Here is a 14584-nt window from a genome sequence, read left to right on the forward strand (position 1 = left end):
CTATTTTTATCCCACTTATACCATAACTTTTTTGGTAAGTAAGCAGTTTGCAACAGCTAATTCTATTTTCTCATTCATTCCTAAATGGCGCCCTCTTGTGGTCAAACATTTTGTCTTGGTAAATAAATATCTGAAGAAAGTCTAAGAAGGGATTAGGCTGCGAGTGAGTTCTACAGCGTGCCTTCCTATTAACTTTGGTTTTACCCTTACACCGATGTGTGTTAGCACCTCGGTACTTTCCCAGAGTTCTGTTAGAAAAAATCACAGGCATATTGCTTGGGTGAGATTCGAACACACAGCATTTTCAATTCTAGAGCTTGCCTGGTAGCTAGAGGCAGTTCAAAAACTTATATTTTAATCTATCAAAGTGTTCCCTATTGTTTGTTCTGGTATAAGTTTTACTTTGCTGCACCATCTAGACAGATACCGGTGCATTATGAAATGCTTATTGTTATCACACTTTAGAGCCTTGTATTTTTACTTTCGTGCATTTTCTGTATCTGCACCCACTCTCTGGAACTCTCTTTCATTACATTTCAAAGTCTCTGGTTATTTTCAAAACATTGCTTGAAACTCACTTATTCAATTTTTCTTATCTTTAACTTTCTGTTTGTTATTTTTTACCACTTGTTTTTGCCAGCGCTTATGTTAACCTGCTTAAATCAAGGTGCTGTTCTTTCTAAGCTACATAATTTTTTAATATTTTTGTTACTCTCTTGGTTTTTTGTTTGTTTTGATGCGCCTCGGAATAAGTTCAGTCTTAGATAGATGGCGCTCTACAAGTTTTAATTATTATTATTGTTATGCAGAGTGGCAGAAAATGAATCAGTCAACAAGATGCACTTACATAACCTTGCCACAGTGTTTGGCCCCACCCTGCTTGGCCCAGCCTCCAAACCCTCTCCCCTGGCCACTGGTGACAACAAAGCCTTCATGACCGGGATCATGGGCATGTCTGACGCCATGTCACAGGTCGGAATTCTCTTCTACTACCTTGAGCATTACAACTATGAATAGTAGATGTCTCAGTACAGAGCCCCCTTGCTATTGATTTACAATATACACGTAACTCCGAACTATCTTGGCTCCTGTGGATCAAAGATCAAAGCTCAACTCACATACAAGCATCGTAAGATTTGATGTCGTCAATACTGCGCAGTCAAAACTGTATTTTGGGTCCAGGCATATCATTTATATTTGAAATTACCCACACTGTGTCTAATTTTGTATAATTCTTTATTCAGGTATCACAATACATGTATACAAAGATATACAAATGTTAGAACAATAGATACACTTTTATAATAATAATAATAATAATAATAATAGCGGCAATTTATAATGCGCCATGTCTGTCTAAAAGACACTCCTGGCGCAGTAACAAAAGTGTTGTGCGATGCATATAGCCTGTAAATTTCCTGAATTGCAATATTTAGAAGGTTTTTAGTCTAAAATTGCAAGAAATCAATTCTCAGAAATGTTCACTCTGTCAAACTGTATATCTGTTACATGTACATGTACTTATAGGCCTACTATAATCTGGCTCCTTAATTACTGTGTAAAATGAGACATTCATCGCATGCAAACAGTTCTTGATTGGTTTCCAGATCATTAGCCATGTTGGTTTCTCACAATTAATGAGAATTTTCTGTTTGGCTATTAGTAGTGTTTTGTGGGTTCTTTCTCAGAATCCTTAAAATTATACCTTATTAAGAAAATCTAAATAACCTTGGAAACTCTACATAATAGAAAGCCAAGGAAGCCTTATAAAGCAGAAAGTTTCATAATATAACCTTATCTAATATGCAGATTATACATATTTCGTCAAAGTTTGTACTATTATAAAAAGAACTCAAATGTCTTTGATTTATGACTCTGATGAGGCAACACAGATCATTGCAAAAATTATCAACTCTACATATTTTTGTATAACCTATATTTTTCCACTGATAACTTCAGTACTAATTAAAATGTACCCAGATGCAGAAGAGTTATTTTGATAACTATAGTGTAATTTATTTGATTAATAAGCTAAGTGTCGTAACATGTTTACTCAGAAGAGATATAGTTGTATATATTATGCTGTACAAGTTGAAATTTATATTATGTAGATAAAAGTAGTTGATGTAATTGTCCCAGTCTTTTAATATACAGTACATTTATCGTGTCAAAGTTTGTTGATTTGGGTTATTTTCTAGATATGCTGAGAACTGTAACTTTTGGTTATTAACCCATTTAACATTGAAACAAACCGTGATACTAATTTTGAGGTCCCTGTTATGTTTTTGTTCAGGGAATGGTTTACAAATGGTGTGTACAAAGTTTATGTCACATGATCAAAAGTGTTGTTAGAGTGACCATACATGGGAAATGTAGTCTGGTCTCTTTCACGTTTGAGGAGAGAATCATATGTTTGTATAAAGGAAGCCAAACCAAGATGGTGGTCAAAGTTAATATAAATTTGTAAACTGAAATATGTAGTGGCATGCCAACAGGTATCCAAGTCTTGTGTTAAACCTGAGAGCTCGGTATATACACGAATAATTATTGATGACGCTTTACTCACTGTGAAGTTGATGTGTATCGTGGGCTCTCTTAAATTTGTTCTTGGGTATTTTCTAGAAGTTGGCAACTATAGTTGGGACTGTTCTTGCAAGGGTTTAACTTTAAAGTTGCTTTGTTTGTACTGACCTGTTTATTTCTAATCTCAAACATTTTTCCTAAAACAAAGGTACCGTTGAACCAATTTCTTCGTAACTATTTAATAGCAGGCAAATAACCATTGATCATCTTATTTGTATAATCTTATTTGCGTAATCTTATTTGCATAATCCAGTACAACTAAGAAATATTTAGAATGTACAGATTTATTATAAAACCATCACACAGTTGTCTGTAGTATTTCTCTATCCACTAATAAACTACTCAGATTGAAATGTAGCAAAAGTTATACCGGGAACATAGGCTTGTTATACTCAGAAATCTATATCATTTATGAAGTCTGAGAATGGGTTATATAATATTTCCTCAAAGCATATTATGTTTGTTTAATAGTATACAAGATACAATTTAAAAACAAATGATATAGGCCTATGCATAAAAGCGTACATGCCGCGATATATCTAATAGATGCTATTATAAACATTTCAGGAAAAGTGTTGAGGGGGTTATTGGGCCATGTGAAACAGTTATAAACGACAAAGTTTGTGTTATAAACGACAAAGTTTGTGTTGTACTACACTGTGAAAATGTCACTACTCTATTCAATTATTCTACCAGTATTATATTATCTTAACTCTACACAGTACCATGGAATCGGAACAAAGAGCTATGTTAACATTCTTTCTTTGGAATACTTTATATCGCTAAAATACTGTACCATAGGTTGTCTATTATAAAAGATTCATGTGAAGGCCAGGATTGACTAGTACAGTATGTATATTTTTTTTCCAGTGATCTGAGTTATATCATATAGAAATGATGGTTATACCTGTAAACATTAGTAAAGTGGAAGCAGAAGTAAACAGAGGTAAAACAAAAAGAAGGAAAAAATTTTATCAGATTGACATTTTAATTCTTAGCTGTACGCATCCGTTATCATTTACACGACTTTTATTTTGTGTCTTGCTTTTTATTAAACTTGCATTGACATTCTCTTGGAAAAATAAAACATAACTTTAATTCCTAATGTGGCTGGAGAATTGCATGTGTTTGTGTACAAAGTGGCATTGCAATTAACCAATGGCTTCCTTATGCGGAAGCATGGTTGTTAATTAAACGTATGTAGGGAAAGACATGTGTCATTGCTGTGAATTATGTCTAGACCGTAGTCATGACATTCTTCCTACATTTTGTCTGATTTCCTACTATTTGCCCTTGCAAAATCACACGAATTGCAATTGAACACCCTGAAATGTATGTTAAAAGCTTATCCGTGTGTACATGTATAGCCCTTGTACTAGATTCCAATGTTTTCCAACGACCAAATAACACTCAAACGGAGGGCTTGCCAGCAAATGACTATGTTAAACACTTTTGTCCCATTGTATGCATATCTTTTAGAACTGATCACAAAAGGGGCAGAACTTCTCGCGATGTCTGGTTTTATCATTACCTTTCATCCAGTTGTTTAGCCCAAAACAGGTGGTTTCATTCTATAAACGAGTAAACCAAGGTTAAGCTCAGCTTCTTTTGGATCTGTTTGAAGGTTAAGGTCACGGTTTGTTCAGTTGGATAATGAACTTTACAAGTTGTGTGTAAAGGTCGTGACGTCATGACAACAATGTCTGCCATCTGTGCTCGTCCCGATGTGGCTGTTTTGGCTGTTTGTTTACATGTGTGTTTAATGTATACTAAAAGCATCGATTACTGCACCAGTAAATTCAATACCTCACTATTGTACTACACTTGGGTTCATCACATTACATGTACATTCAATATGAAGTCGCCAACGCCATCATTCGGTTGTAGAGCAGGCTACTAAAAGCTTCTGCGATCTTGGGAAGTGTTGCCATTTGATGTGGTCGCGTCATGCCTTCACTTAAAGCGGGCGTTGAACATGCCAGGAATGATGTACACTGCCTTCGTGATCTCTTCAATTAAATGCCAGCTTAAATACCACACTGGATTTAAGGTTAAAGAAAACTCTCTCAGATAGACATACAAACTACATGAAAAACGAAACAAAACGAAAGTCCAATATCCACCAAACGAATACCATGTAAATAATGGCAAAAACTTTACCAAAAACCTCAACAAACGGCGAACAAACGAAAGCAATTGAACGACAAAATACCCCCAAAAATGAACACGTAAAGAACCACTCTGAGTCTGGTGTATCCATTAAACGGTACCTTCATTTCAGTTATACAAGCCTGAATGGAAACGGTTGGACCTTGATCTAAATATACACCATTGCTGATTGATTTAATGATTTAACCAATGTTAAGGCTATTGTAACCGCAGTCATTACGGTAAACTATAAAGGCTCACTGGCCACAGTAAAAGTCAGGGTGAAGGTTATTGCATAGGTTTGTTATAGTAATCATGGATACAAGTAGTCAAGGTTGAGGTTAAGGTTAGAGAAAAAAAAACCTCACTTGCTGGTTGGGTAGGTTGTGAGTTCACGAAGGATAACCGAACTTTGAATGAACCGACATAGGCCTACGTCATTTTTATTCGGACGAACCTTAGTCAAAAAGTTTTGATCCATATTATTCGTACGTGCCCTATTTTAATGATGTGATGTACTTATTTTGGTCACTATTGGACCTTGTGCTCGAAAAAAGAAATGCCGAGTTTAGCACTGTGTGTATATGAACGAATCTCTGAATAGATAGTTACCATCTAACCTAAATTGATACAATCGTTTTGGTTGTCACTGTGGACGGACAATGATTGTATGAGCAGTAACTATTGTGTATTGTATTCGTATTGTATTCGTTGTGTGTTATGATACCAAAGTCATAGATATTTATCGTTCTATCCATTAAACGATTTGAGTATGGACCGTGAACAAGGGCAAAAACATATTTTCAATGATAGCCGGTGATGGGTTACTTTGGTGAAAATGGAGATTGCTCTATGCTCGGACTTAGTGGTTGGATGAAGTTAGATTTTGCTTATTTTCATTGACATAATGAGACGTGATGGAGAAGGCTCTTGCCACACCGTACTTGTCTTAGATCTTAATGATCCAACAATGGGTTTTATTGATGCTCGTAATTGTCAGTAATACAAGCCTAAGGAAGAAAATAGCTTTGAGTTTTAGGCGCCAGGTCCTCGTCCAATTACTCAGCAACAGAAAAACCTGTTGTACGGTATCATTAGTGGCTATTATATCCGAGCCATGAAGTGAGAAGTCTGACAGTTTCTTGTGCCGAGATTGGAACGGCACGTGTCCGAGGCTACGTGTGTAACAGGAAGTAATATCGGTGACTCGGCTATGCTGCTCATTGTTCCTCATTGGTCGTGGACTTTATAAGTGTTAAACTTTTGATTGTCCTTGTGGATTCCAATTGGTTGATTGGATGCGCCATCAGTTACGGGGGACAAGTTGTATGACATGAACTCATTGCTTTGACTTGATATGTCTGAAGCTAATCTGATCAAAGCTCATATCTGAAACTTCTTTGCCAGACATCGGAGATACTGTGAACTTCAATTGATATTTTGTCGGTAGATTTGTGGTAATCGAGTTTTCGAATGGCCGGCATCACCAGTAAGCATGCATTGGAACAGAAGGATTCAAATGGGTGGTTGTTACAAGCCAACACGAACGAGCTTAGCGGGGACAACGAGGAGAACTCATGGGACAAGGAAGGCTTTCCTCCCGGTGAAAATGACGATAAAGACGGCGGAGAGGAGGAGCTGCAGAGCCCAGTACAGAAGAACGAGGAGATCGTTCTAAATGAAGGAAACGGCAGTGGACCAAGAGGTCGCGCAAGATGGGATACCAAGATGGACTTCATGTTGTCCGTTATCGGCTTCGCTGTGGATCTTGGAAATGTCTGGCGATTCCCGTATTTGTGTTACGAGAACGGCGGGGGTAAGTTGACGAATCTGGAGATGTAGTTTAAATCTCGTGCTTTCAAAATCGTCGAGACCCGAGTAAGCATACAATATTGTTTGTTTCACGATGTTAGCAATGAACTGTGACAGAGCCGGACAAATTGTACTATTTTGATCTCACCGTTTGTTATAAAAAGTCGCCGTTTCACCAATTTTCCCGAAAAATACTTTCGTCTGAGATATTGACCAAGTCTAGAAGCAAATAAAGACTTAATAAATCTCAGATGTTTGTTTGTTGTTATTGTTCTAGATTAGCGCAATCGAAACAAGCTCAATATCAACCTCAGTTCTACGTTCTTTCCTTCCTGCATTCACCACAAAGGAGGGAGTGGCAGTGACACAACCATCTTGTGGATGTGGCAGTGACACACTCTCTTTTGGGAGTGGCAGCGACACGCCCTCCTAATCTTTATGTAGAACGACACCTATTTGGGGACGGTCTGCTTGACACCTTTGTATAAGGACAACTCATGGGTGTATCATTGTGGAACCGAAGGGAACCGAAGTGAACCATAAGGGTTTAGTAGGTTGTTCAATCCCTGCATATATTAATCCACAATGCAATTTGTTCCGACAGGAGCCTTTCTAATCCCTTATGCCATCATGGCCGTGTTTGGGGGCATTCCCTTACTCTACTTGGAGCTGGCTCTCGGCCAGTATCAGCGAACTGGATGCATTACGGTGTGGAAAAGAATCTGCCCTCTGCTCACTGGTAAGTCTAATGCACAGCGAGTTAACTCATACCTATTTTGTTGTTTAAAAATCATACGAGTTCGTGTGTAGATCCCCCTGGTGTGAATATGATTTGTGTGGGTATTGATGGGTTTCTCCTGGGTTTGGTGTATACTTTTGTGTCCAAAATACCTGTTTCTCTGAACTTTTTAGTTTTGAAAATTGTTAGGTTAAGGTAGTTGATCGAAGTATCAGATGCCGCCATTTGAGGTAAGGGTAAATTTGATTTGTGGGTCAGACCCTTGAACTTGTCAAGGGCACTGTCATAGATTACGAGAATGTTGTGTCTATAACGCCATGTCAAGTTAAGATGTGGTAAATTTGTTATTCAAGATGTAGTGTAGTATCGCAGATTTCTGGGCTTGCTGCTGTACCCATAGCGCACCCGCTTCTTTAAAAAAATGTTGGAAGCAGTTTCTTCCTAATATAAAATCAGAGACTTTGCGTAGAGAGTGGTTTTGTGATAAAGTTTTAGATTGAAATTCACTCTCATCGATCGAAACCATAAGTTACAGTCGATGAGAATGAATTCAATCTAAAACTTAAAAAGGGGAGAAGATTGACCACACTGTTTATTGCCTCATCTCCAACAAAGGAGGTAGAAAATACCCTGTTGGTCCAACAATATGAACTACAGGTGCCTGGTGCAATGGTAATACCGGTGCCTAATTCGGCCCCATGATGAACCCTTGTGGCAGAGTTGTCAACTCGAGTCAAGTGACTTGGACTCGAGTCGCTATTTTTTTTGACTTGCGATTTGACTTGTAACTTTTAGCACTGAATTGTGACTCGACTTGGACTTGCATAAAAATGACCTGTGACTTGACTTTGATTTGCACAAGATGACTTGCTGCCAACTCTGCCTCATGGTTACTTCTGCCTCTCGTCATCCTCTTGCAGGAATTGGTTTTGCGATATGCATAGTCAACATGTACCTTTCCTTCTACTACAACACGATCATCGCCTGGGCTGTGTACTATCTCTTCTCATCATTTAGGAGCGAACTTCCATGGACTTCGTGCAACAACACATGGAATACTCCCAACTGTGCTGATCCATTTGATGTTAATCGAACAATGGGGAAAAACAGCGTCTCGCCAACCTCCGAGTTCTATGAGTAAGTCAATATGAGATGCTGGTTCTCAGGCTTAGGATTCTTCAAGCAAATATATGGCAAAAAAGTTCACCAGTTAGCTTTTTATGCAGCCTTTGTTTGCTTATAAATAGCGGATTACGTTTGGTTATCATTCTGAAAAGTCAGGTTTTGTGTTTGAGTGTGATTTGTAAAGTAATTTGAAACGTTGAAATGGATTTTTGGTCGAAACGTATGGGTCTATGTTTGGTGTTTTTTAATTTGTTTTCTTTTCTGGCTTTCTTCAGACGTAAGGTCCTGGAATCTCACAAATCTACAGGCATCGGGGATCTCGGCGGAGTAAAGTGGGACTTAGCTCTCTGCTTATTCGCGGTATACCTGATCGTCTTCTTGAGCTTATGGCGAGGTATCAAGGCCTCCGGAAAGGTGGTGTGGGTAACTGCTACCCTGCCGTACATCTGCCTCATTGTACTTCTTATACGTGGTGTAACTCTTGAGGGCGCTATAGATGGTATCATCTTCTATTTGGACCCTAAATGGGAGTTGCTTTTGAATCCTGGGGTGCGTATTATACTTTGTTTTATTTTCCGTATACATATATTATGCATACCATATCTTATTCGTGGCCTCATCCCTCGAGGCTGACTTATATGAAGTGATAGTTGAAGCTTTGCACGGACAACCGAAAGTAAGCTTTCAATTCCTGTGTTTTGATTGGTCCGAGATGATGTTTGTCAGCTGCACCCACGACACATCACTTCAGACCAATCAAACACAGTATGTACGTCACTGCACATTAATATTGATCAAATGAAATGATTGTATCCAATGAAATCACTGGTTCTGTTGTGTCAAATGACGCCAGTGGTTCTCAAGGATCATAGACATTGTAATGTGCCTCTCCACTGGGACTAAAAAGTTTGCAACTTGGAGGTAATTTTTAAAGACAGTAGGCATACTCAACATTAATTATAATCTACATAATTCTCATGTCTGTATGTAGGTGTGGATGGGTGCAGCGACGCAGGTTTTTTTCTCGTTAGGACCAGGATTTGGGGTCATGCTCGCCTTCTCAAGCTACAATAATTTTCATAACAATTGCTACAGGTAAGCACATAATATACATTAAATTGTAGCCATCCTTTTATTATGATATGTCATTAAACCTACAATCGAAAGTAAAATTCCTTGTACGTTATTCTTTCTTTAAACTTTCGTTAGTATAAAGCCTTTTTGAGAATCATGTATCTTCTAATTAGCAGAGTGTGGGTTCGAGTCACAGTCGTGACACCTTTTTCCTTAACCAAGACACTTAACCATTATTGTTTCTTCCTTCGGATGGGACGTAAAGCAGTAGGTCCCGTGTGTTGTGAATGCACCTAAGAACCAGGTGCACTTATCGTTAAGAGAAGGGGTTCGCCCTGGTTCTTCTGGTTAGGTTTGCTGCATATTGCGCCACAGCATCTTGAAAACCATTATATATGTACATTGATATAGGTCTCATACTTTAACACGTAGCTCCAGATATATCTTGAAGGACAATACTGGCCGCGCATAGGGACCTCACGGCGGATATATATGTGCTCTAAGATTGATGAATTAATTAATTTTATGGATAGCATACAATGATGTGTTGTCTGTCTATTGAACCATGATGTTCTTATTGACAGTGATGCTTTGATTGTCGGTGCCATCAACTGTTGGACAAGCTTCGTGTCTGGCTTTGCAGTCTTCTCAGCATTGGGTTACATGGCACTGAAACAAGGAACTACAGTAGAAGAAGTCGCAAAGAATGGTGGTAAGTTAATATCAAAACTAATTTGGCTACGTTTTTGGGATCATCTTCCAACCAACATTTTGATGACGTCTGCTTTTTGCAAGGAAATTAAAAATGGCGGACGCCGAGTTGAAAAATGCAGTATTTAATAAGTGTTTTCGATATGAACCTCAAGTTGCTGGTTTAATAAGGCAAGAAAAATCGGTCTTTTAGAAACGGGTTTAGCAGCGAGGCTCACAATATGCTGTAATACAGACGTTTTATGTGATACTTGCTGAGTATTTCTGTTACGCTGTGACAGAAATTGTTATAGGAGAATCAGATCTATGCATATAATTCCTGTTTAAAATACTAACCATTGTGTTTTGTGTAAATTACAGGGATAGGTTTAGTGTTCACTGTGTATCCAGAGGCTCTCGCAACCATGCCAGCCCCAGGGGTGCTGTCTGTTATCTGCTTCATTATGCTTATTACTCTGGGTCTGGACAGCACGGTAAGATCATTGTTTTCCCATTGGAATTATGTCAACTCTTCGAACAGTCAGCACGTTAAAAAGTACAGATTAGTCAGATATGACCAATCATTAACCCATTCAACCCAGAGAGTGCATAATTATTATATCTCAAAACTTGTTTTTATTTGTTATAACTATATCAATTTATCTTTTCGAACTCCCCACCTGTTCTTTTCGGAACATTTTCCAACAACTTTCTTACCGCCACTGATTATTAACCTATAAATGGATATGTATTTGTTTGTAGCTGTTTATGCCTCTGAAGTAGGTCCGGTTTGGATCGAAAGTTCAAAATATAATTGAAGTGAACTAAGACTATAGGGATCTGGGAGTGTTACTTTCACTGGTGAGGAATATTCCACTGATGCGTCGCCTGGAATATAAAGTCCGTTTCTTGCCGATAGAATGCGTACGCTGGGGAGCGTTCATCAATGAATATTTCAGATCTCAGGAATACACGGTCGATTTACCCTTTTAGATAATAGCCACAGAAAGGTACCATGCTAACAATGTCATTGTCTCTTTTGCAGTTTGGTGGTCTGGAGTCCATCATCACTGCTTGGAGTGATAAGTTTCCCACAACAATCGGCAAACATCGCGGCGCATTTGTTGCACTTGTTGTGTCTTGTTGCTTTCTGGGTAGTCTATCGACAGTAACGTATGTAAGTTAACAGTACTTCATTTTTTGTTTTACAATTTTACATATGAACAAATATAACACATATCTACCGAAAACGAAAAGAAAAACGTCTCTTTTTTTGGTTAACATACTTAGATTACAAGATTAACTATTTTCCCTTCATCCTCTGTAATTATTATTTTGGTTATCTACGTAATATTTTGTATACGTTATTTATGTATGAAATAAATATTGACTTGAATTTAATTTAATTTAATTTAATTGAAATACCAAATACAAACGGTACAAACTATACATGATCCAACTGATAAATTTCAGGATTTCTCCCGAATACAAACAAAACACAGTATTCGAACCCCAAGGCTTACGTCATCACTGTTCTTCTTAGAGCCAATTTTTCCTCCTATCTGCCAAATGACACCATTCAAAACTTAATTAATTCGTACCTGTATTTTCTTGCAAACCAAGGCCTCAGCTCCTGATAACGGCATGGTCATGTTGAAGCTGTCTTGTCTGCTTCATTTGTCCTCATCATCGTCCATGTTACCTTACCTTGTTCCATGGTTGTACTAACTGTTTGTATGTCAATAAGTTGGGAACAACATCATCTCGCTTAACCTGACACCAAAATGGTGTCATTAATTTGCTGCTTATTGTTATCATTGTGTACCTAGCATATCGTACATCATACCGATTGCTTTTGTAATTTCGACAAAAGTGTGCATCATTGTTTCATTGAAATAAATGTTACTGGATAAAGAATAAAGAAGATAAAGTTGCAAAAATGTACATCACTTCAAAACGCCGCACCTGTTGCCGAAATAGACATCAATGGTAATACTTTCTTCATCATGTATACTTTTAAACTCAGGGTGGGCAGCATGTGATCAGGTTGTATGATACTTACGCTGTGGGAGTGACAGTGCTTGCTATCGTTCTCCTTGAGGTTACTGCGGTATCATGGTGCTATGGGCTGCGAGCGATGAGTAACGACATCAAAGCAATGCTGGGATTCAAGCCTAACTGCTTTTGGCTGGTATGCTGGAAATTTCTTAGCCCGGCTGCTATCATTGTAAGTACCAAATTGTGTTGACTGTCGGGTAAAATTGGTGCAAACCAACACAATTTATTTCCACTCTGAACCAGAACAACCAGACAGGATAAACTTAAACAAGACCACACCTCAACCAAACCAGACCAACCTAAACCACATCAGGTTAGACCAAACATAATGTTTGAATGAATTATTCCAATCAGTCTGGCAGACCAAACTGGATCAGACCGGATGAAACCAAACTTAACCAAATCAAACCAAACTGACCAAGACTCGTCAACCAGATCGAACCAAACTGCCCGACACTTTTCATGTTTTTGTGTCATGATGAAGAATAATAATTGAATAGATGAAATGAATGACACACCAATGACAAAACTAGTTCAAAACCAAAACTTACCAGAGACTGTTTCTGTCTTTCGAAAAGGGTCTCAAGACTCACCTGTTCTCCAACGTGTACCTGGCTCTCCCCACCATTTTGGTCTTTATTTTCTCTTTTTTAAGCGCCTTGCATACCGTGGTAATTTAGAGCTATATCAATCCAATTATGATTATTATTATCTATCCAGTTCATCGTGATTTTTGGGCTGCTGCACTTTGAACCGATTCCCAACAGCCCTCAGTGGGCGGACTATCTTGGCTGGACTCTCATGGCATCTTCCATCATGTGTGTGCCCCTCTGCGCTGTGAATGTGATTGCTTCTACCCCTGGTACATTCATAGAGGTAAGGCTCAACTGAAAAGTAAATGGGAATAGGAGAAATGAAATAGTCAATATATTGTTAGTTTGTTGTTTACCATTCCACGACTCAACTATTATCAGTTACTGACTAACTGTAACTGTTACATGAGTCACCCATACCTTATATTCTTTATAGTCTTAGTACATGCTTTGTTTGTTTCTTATTTGTATTGAATTTTCTTTTCGAAGATGTTTCTATTTTTATTGTTAACTATGTACATACAAATAAATAAGCTAATGAATACTCTTGTGTATTATCCTTTCATGCATGTAAGTTGGTGGCTCGTCCGCTGTTGGTTTGGTAAATAAATGATTAATAAATAAACAAATATATATGGAAGCTGGAATGTTCCATGCTGATATTAAACATCTGCGTCGAGATCCTTCCGGTTGGCACACAATATTTATGGGTGTCACCAAACGCTCATTAGAAAGATCATTCACATGGTGTTGCCGTAAAACTTATTCTAAGTCACAGAAAGTAAAGTTACCAATCCTAATTAGTGATCAAACCGGATAATAATACCCACATTTTGTTTCGTTTTACAGCGAATCAAAGGAAGTTTCAAACCTCAAGAGAAACCAGACACGGAAGACAGTGAGGTAACACCGATAACATACGTATGAGCTCCGTCCAGCAACTCCATAACCCAAAACCCTTCAGCAACAAACCTGCAGACATCTTGGTTGTGTCCCTCACCATATTACAAAATACACATACCTTGAAAAAGTGCCAGCCTTTAACAGCCCGTCGGTATGTTGTGTCTATGCTCACGCAACACATTTAGCCTCCAGATGTCACACGATTTAGTACAGTGTTGGTAACTGTTGCTCCATGCAGTAATGTCTCTTCTAGTTTATGATGGTGCTATTTGTCAATTTAGAAAACCAAGTTTGCGCCAAGCGGATTCCTCCGCATTGCACAATTGTAAAGCGCGGGTTTCGAAGAGGTCGTCCTTTCATTTGTCCGCCACTGCGGCGAACTTTTGTGTGCAAAAAGTAATTTAGTTTCAATAGAGGGCGCCAATACAGCCTTTCTCGATCAAAGTTAGCACCACACCAAACAAGCTCTCCATATTAACCAATGGTATGCTAAATGTCTGATTTAAAGTGCGCGATGTTTCTTCCTGTATGGTTGAATTAATGTAAAGTTTTTATCTGGTGAAATTATTATGGGTCTTTATCGAATCACGAAATAGTCTCCAGAATGTTTTGTTAACTTTTCGTTTTCACTCAGGAAAATTGCTCTTTTAGTTATTTTGATATAGATCTGTACGATTTTATATTTGTGTTTGTTTTTCTGGTCTGTTTCTTGGGTTAATGTTAGTGCTATTTAGTGTGAATTTAGTATCCTTTTTGTTAAATGTCTTATTTTGAAATCGGTGTTGATACTAAAGTTGTGGCCTGCGTCAATATCAGTGAAACCTATCGTGATTTCCCCCAAAATGTTTGCTTACGGAAG

The 14584-nt window shown here is 38.1% G+C and overlaps 2 protein-coding genes across 3 annotated transcripts in view; both read left to right on the top strand.

Annotated features, from left to right (window-relative positions):
* The window catches only part of LOC139938397 (active breakpoint cluster region-related protein-like), a 35033-nt gene extending 30843 nt beyond the window's left edge, over nucleotides 1–4190 (top strand). For both annotated transcript variants that reach the window (XM_071933898.1, XM_071933899.1), the window contains one exon: nucleotides 810–4190. In XM_071933898.1, the coding sequence (XP_071789999.1) occupies nucleotides 810–1017 (208 nt within the window). In that variant the 3' untranslated portion in view covers nucleotides 1018–4190. The remainder of the gene's footprint in view (nucleotides 1–809) is intronic.
* Nucleotides 4191–6204: 2014 nt separating this feature from the next.
* On the top strand, nucleotides 6205–13881 carry LOC139938726 (sodium-dependent serotonin transporter-like). The gene is made up of 11 exons (XM_071934344.1): nucleotides 6205–6547; nucleotides 7148–7282; nucleotides 8203–8419; nucleotides 8683–8956; nucleotides 9399–9502; nucleotides 10066–10190; nucleotides 10553–10665; nucleotides 11217–11348; nucleotides 12198–12398; nucleotides 12950–13105; nucleotides 13672–13881. The coding sequence occupies exons 1-11, from the start codon at nucleotides 6205–6207 to the stop codon at nucleotides 13747–13749; spliced, it is 1878 nt and encodes a 625-aa protein (XP_071790445.1). The 3' UTR covers nucleotides 13750–13881.
* The last annotated feature ends 703 nt before the right edge of the window (nucleotides 13882–14584 follow it).

This window comes from Asterias amurensis, chromosome 6 (assembly GCF_032118995.1).
Source record: "Asterias amurensis chromosome 6, ASM3211899v1".
In the NCBI taxonomy this organism is placed as follows: domain Eukaryota; kingdom Metazoa; phylum Echinodermata; class Asteroidea; order Forcipulatida; family Asteriidae; genus Asterias; species Asterias amurensis.

Coding starts and splice junctions, on each gene's coding strand:
- LOC139938726 (XM_071934344.1), top strand. CDS start 6,205: ATGGCCGGCATCACCAGTAAGCATGCATTGGAACAGAAGGATTCAAAT. Junction 9,503..10,065: donor TTTCATAACAATTGCTACAG/GTAAGCACATAA, acceptor TCTTATTGACAG/TGATGCTTTGATTGTCGGTG. Junction 11,349..12,197: donor GTCTATCGACAGTAACGTAT/GTAAGTTAACAG, acceptor TTTTAAACTCAG/GGTGGGCAGCATGTGATCAG.